Below are 5,561 nucleotides of genomic sequence, written 5' to 3' on the forward strand. Positions count from 1 at the left end.
AAAAATTGATTAAGAAAAATTAGAGGAAGTGTCACCATGCTAAATATGCAGATGGTATCATTTAAGGGAATAATTCTAATAGTCAATCCTGATGTGTGCAAAAAACAAACAAAAAAAGAGATAAGTATAAGTATAAGAAGCCAATAAGAATTCAATCAACTATTAAACCATGTAGACATGATCTTTTAAGTGAGGTGACAATATTAATACATAGAGCTTAACACATACATTGTGACCATTAAAATACTTTTCCACCACTGTTCATACTGGCAACCCCTCCCCCCACACACACACACTGTACAAGACAAACAAGTTTCAAATTCTAATGTGAAGACAGAAACAGTGATATTTTATCTCAAAGATGTGTTATACAGTGAAACGACTGTTCAAGATTAAGGCCAGTAAAAAAGTCCAGTGCTGTAGAATATATTGCTTCAGTGTTAATTGAACAATTTCAGTGTATCTTCATCTTTCTGGTAGACTTAGAATTTATTTTTTTCCACCCCTAATGAGGCATCGTCCACATTTTTGTGCATGCACATGTTCAATCAGCTGTTTGTGAGCTTTTTCCATCTTCTTTATCTTTATGTTGAGGTCCACTGGGTTCTGGGCTTTCCTCCACAGCTGGATAGACCACCATGCAGAACTTTTGGCACAGGTGAGTTATTTTACCTGGATGGAGTTGGTAACAGAAGAAACCAGGGGAGAGGAAAAAATCATTTTATCATAAAATAATGGCTCTGTATCAAATTGGGTTGACATGATATGAATCCAGTTTACTATCTAGAGGGAAGAGTCATTTTAGCTGCATTTGTTTTGGGATTTAAAATGCACATTTACAAGAGAAAAAGGCTCACCTTAAGCACTAATTAATGCAGCAAAACCTTAAACCTCTAAATCCCAGCATTAAAAACTGAACCACACTGTAGCTCACATAGGAGTGAGGGGCAAATCAGACTTCAAATATTTTCAACAGCTCAAACTGAACAAAAGAGAGATCTGGAGTTCTAATAAAACACAGTGAATACACCACAGTGCTATAATGCCATAATCCTTTTTTTCTTCAAAAGCAGCCATAAAGATAAAGCCACCACCAAGAGGTTTCCTTACCCATAGTATTATCAAAGCACTGTGGCTTGTTTTCCCAGTAGACTCCCAGGAAATATACGGGGACACCGGTCATCATGATGGCCAGACCAATGCCACAGACAATAGGCTCAGAGTAGAGGGAGAAGACGAGCAGGAAGGCCCAGAACAGCAGGTAGATCACTGGCCAGAACAGGCTCACCTGATGAGGGACACAGTTGTAAAACCCTCAAAAAGCCTTCAACACACATCTGAATTTTAGCTTTAAGTGCAGTTTAGACTCTTTACACACCGATTAAACACTTAGGACACTTTTTCTGTCCTGCCAAGCTACCTTTGTTGTGCATGATTTATGAAATTGGATTATTAGTTCAGAATTGCATGAAAGTCGGACAAAAAGTTATATTTAGAGCGATGCATAGTCAGCACAATATCGAATACTGTGTTGTATTGTGCAGTGGTGGATAATTGTGGTAAACTTTCATGTTGCTAGTATGCCATGATGATCGCCAAAAAAAAAAGTGGTGGCAAAAGTTCAATCAAACTGCCGTTACTGTGTCTTTACCTTGATGGGCCGATGCATGTCAGGCTCTTTGATGCGCAGCACAATCTGCCCGGCAACAGTGACGCCATAGAAGAGGTAGTTGATGAAACCCACATAGTTTATGAGGGTATAAATGTCACTGGTGCACAACATCAGCAGAGTGGAGATCAACTGAATGTGATGAGAGAAGTGGGGAAAGTAAGGCTTTCTTCACATGGAGAAACAGTATAATGTTATGTTCTCTCGTTTTATGAGAACTCACAGTAAACAGCAAGGCTGGGATCGGAGTGCAGCGCGAGACGTGGATCATGGCCAGCAGACGCGGGAGATGGCCTTCCCTTGCCCCAGCGAAAAACAGCCTGAGAGACAGAACAGAAGACAGTTAGTCCTGAGAGCAGAGCCAGCTGGTGCTCGCAATCGGCAGCTGAGGGGAGAGGGGGGGGGGGGGGGGCAGCAGGAAACACAGTTCAGTTGACTGTGGAAGCACCGGTGCAGAGAGGAGCTGCTTCAGAAGTGAAGACGCAGGGGTGAAAAATGGAGCAAACAGGACAAAAATTGTCTCAGTACTTTTGGGATTTGTGTGTTCAAACTGCTTATATATTTTACTCCTGTTAATTAAATTTTTATCCTGCTTACACTGTTTCCCCATGTAAAGGTATGAGTCAGAGCATGGGAGCGAGAAACTTTAAGAAAAAAGGAAAAAAAAAACCCACAGCAACCACAGAGGCTTAAACGAGGTGACAAGTGAGACAGGAGGAGGGGAAATGGGGGAGAGGACAAACTGACCGCGACGACGTGAAGAGGGAGCCATTGACCCCCCCGAAGGTGGAGAGCGCCACAGAGATGGGCATGATCCATGACATTACTCCTAGCAATTTCTCTCCAAATGTCTGGGGGAAAACATTAGGAGTAGAGAGAACAGAAGAGGAGGAGGGGGAGAAAACAAAAAAAAGTACACAGTTGAAAACGGACATTTTAATAACAGCGACTGATGGAGACATTACACTAAGCATTATTCTATGATGATGAGCACATGGCGTTAAAGTGGTTACTGTAGATGGCTGCTGGGCGACTACTCCATTTCAGGGGCATCACAAACATAGACAAACACAGTCAGTCAGATTTGGGTGTTTTCTCACCACTGCCACAGCATTGGAAGCCAGCAGCTCCTGGGGGCTCATGGCTGTGACGTAGGCCACGTTGGCAAACACGTAAACGAAGGTGACCACGGGGATGGAGATGAAGATTGCACGTGGTAGATTCCTGCAGGGTGAGGGATAAGATTAGTGGTCCGACTGGAGCTCCATGTTCTTGTAGATAAAAACTTTTCTAATATTTGATTCGATTTGTAAAAAATTTAGGTATAAGCAGTGGCTACAAAAAGGTAGACTTCAAGAGGCGTGCTTCACCTGTAAGGGTCGACCAACTCTTCCGTAACGTAGTTTAGGAAATTCCAGCCTCCATAAGCAAAGGAGCCTTGCAGGAAAGACAGAGCTATGAGACCGACGTTATATTCACGGAAGGTCTCGAAGGCATGCGCTGGCTCCAACCAGTGATAGTGACCTGTGAAGCAGAACCCCAATTTGAGTGTGAAGTGGCAGTACCGCAGTCTGAGCAGCAGAGGGCAGCAGACACAAGATGCTTGACTTATGATAATTCAGTGTAAGAAATAATGTATAAGTGGTCATATACAGTTCATGTCTGCCTTTTGATTACTGATGCAGTTTTTTTTGTATAAATGCTATCTACAAAGATATCTTTCTGGTTATAAAAACTTCAGACTGGCTTATTTTTTCCGTTTCTTTCTTTGGAATTCTTACCTAGAAAATGAAGAAAAAAATATATATAACTACAGGGCTGCAGTTTTACCCTAAAGAATGCCTTCAGGTATTTAATTTATTTACTAAATGTACTGAAATCTAAATACAATAGGTTTTACATTACTTATATGTACACATCCAATTCATATGGGATGATTGCACTTAAATGTGTTTAATTATATTTAAGAGATAGATGGACTGCAAGAATCAAAACCAGATCAGATTAATCTATATTGATGGCTCTGCATCATCAGGCAGTAACCCACTAAAAATTCATCACATGAAAGAGTTTGTTCCCTGGCCCTGGCAGTGTGTGTGTGTGTGTGTGTACACAGAATGTGGCTGAGGATTATGGGTGGGATGAAAAGCTAAGAGGGGCTGTAATCCCTCGTTCATGTTGGGATCACAAATCCCGTGAGAGGCACAAGGAGACTGTATTGTGATGGTGGCTGAAGTGTTCCTGCTTCAATATTCTTCCCCAAAATGTTGCCATCATTTTAAAAAGCAAATACTAAACTTCTTGATAGTTTTATCTCATCAGAACTCCAAGTACTATTCAAATGTAACATTCTGAGAAAGGAAACAGGTCGAACTCATAGTTCAGACAAATGTAACCTGAGACAAGGAGGAACAAGATGTAGATGTAGATACACTGCAGTAAGAGGCAGACTGCCCTAAAACAACAGTCAGGAGCACAAATAAACACTGGCACATGCTTTTCTAACCATAATATTCCTCCTTTCTTCACACTGGACATTAAGAGATCCCTTCATAATGCACATTCAATGGAAGTGATAGGAGGCTAAATTCACAGACATCCTTGTGTGCAAAAATCTATTTAAAAAGTACATTGTTAAATATATTTCAGCTGCACAAGTCAAATGAATATCTTTCCATGTTAGAGTCTTTTTAGTATCACATTCCCTTTTTGTTATGATCCTTGTACTGCAGCTCAACAGGAGCGCAATGTCCTTTGAGATATAAAGAGGGATTTTTTTTAAACTATAAAGAGTAACTGTGGAAGATATCTACTTTATTTGACTAACTCAAAGAGCTGAAGTCTAATATTACTTTCAGATAAACTTCAAAATATTTGATCTTTTAATAGCCAGTATGAACAGGAGGAATGATTACAGAGAATAAAACCTGTTTCGGTCTTCATATGAGCACCTTGCTGTTGATTTAAGATGGACTTAAAAAATGATGAACCTATCCAATGGGTAAAACTGAGCAAGAGACGGCAAAGATAGGTAGTACCTTTGCATATCTGGACAAGACCCAAGATTATGATGAGTCCCAAGGCCAAAAGCTTGCCAGCAGTGAAGACATCTTGGACATATGTGGCCCAGCGCACACTGTGGCAGTTCACCCATGTCAACAGCACTAAAAAAAAAAAAGGCAGCAAGAGAGAATAACAAATTAACTTGACATTTGTTTTATCAACAGGCGATCCTCGTGTCTCTTTAGTATTGACACAGGCACCAGAATGAGTCATTTTCATCCCTACACGGGTTTGTGTTTTTGGATCTCTCCATGTTTTCCACAGGTACCTGGTTTGTTTTAGGCCAAGATATTAAACTGCTGACCTGATTTTCTATGGTGATATTAAAGCTGTAATAGGCTTCTTGACCTCTTCCTAAATAACAAATGTAGTAAATGTTAGGAGCTGCAAGAACTTACTATGGAAAAGAGAAAAGTATCATATAACATCTCATCCAACCACAAAGAGTATCATCCGACTATGGAAAAGCCCACCCTAGTTTAAACATAAGTCAAACATTTTCTGACGTTAGGGTGGGCTCTGACAAGAATGCCCACTTCAAAAATCAGCAATTGAACAGATATGCAAGGTTGAGAAAATGGGCACACAGCTACTTCTGTCAGTTTTATGTGTACAACCCTTACCATTTGTCTTTAAGAGACGGTCAAAAAGTGGGTGCCTTTTTTTAAATCCCAATTTGTACAATTTGTCACGTCTAACTCCTTTATGAAAGCAAGATTTTAAGACCAGGTATAAACACTTTTTACCTTTCGATATGGTTGGATGAGGTGTTCTATGATCTCATTCTTTTCAAACATACTCTATATAGATTGGCCCTATTCGTCCAGTT

The 5,561-nt window shown here is 40.4% G+C and overlaps 1 protein-coding gene across 1 annotated transcript; it reads right to left on the bottom strand.

Annotated features, from left to right (window-relative positions):
• Positions 1-435: 435 nt before the first annotated feature.
• On the bottom strand, positions 436-4,823 carry slc7a8b (solute carrier family 7 member 8b). The gene is made up of 7 exons (XM_053329386.1): positions 4,708-4,823; positions 2,770-2,893; positions 2,417-2,520; positions 1,893-1,989; positions 1,652-1,801; positions 1,111-1,288; positions 436-672 (listed from the first exon to the last, which is right to left on the bottom strand). Exons 1-7 carry the CDS (start codon positions 4,821-4,823, stop codon positions 545-547), a joined length of 897 nt encoding a protein of 298 aa, XP_053185361.1. The 3' UTR covers positions 436-544.
• Positions 4,824-5,561: the final 738 nt, after the last annotated feature.

The sequence above is a fragment of the Scomber japonicus genome, chromosome 12 (genome assembly GCF_027409825.1).
Source record: "Scomber japonicus isolate fScoJap1 chromosome 12, fScoJap1.pri, whole genome shotgun sequence".
Taxonomy (NCBI): Eukaryota; Metazoa; Chordata; class Actinopteri; order Scombriformes; family Scombridae; genus Scomber; species Scomber japonicus.

Excerpts from the sequence above, each read along its gene's own strand:
- slc7a8b (XM_053329386.1), bottom strand. The coding sequence starts at position 4,823 with ATGGGTGAACTGCCACAGTGTGCGCTGGGCCACATATGTCCAAGATGT. Across the intron at positions 1,990-2,416 it reads TCCCTCTTCACGTCGTCGCG|GCTGTTTTTCGCTGGGGCAA; the intron begins GTCAGTTTGTCC and ends TCTGTCTCTCAG. Across the intron at positions 1,289-1,651 it reads ACATGCATCGGCCCATCAAG|GTGAGCCTGTTCTGGCCAGT; the intron begins GTAAAGACACAG and ends GTCCCTCATCAG.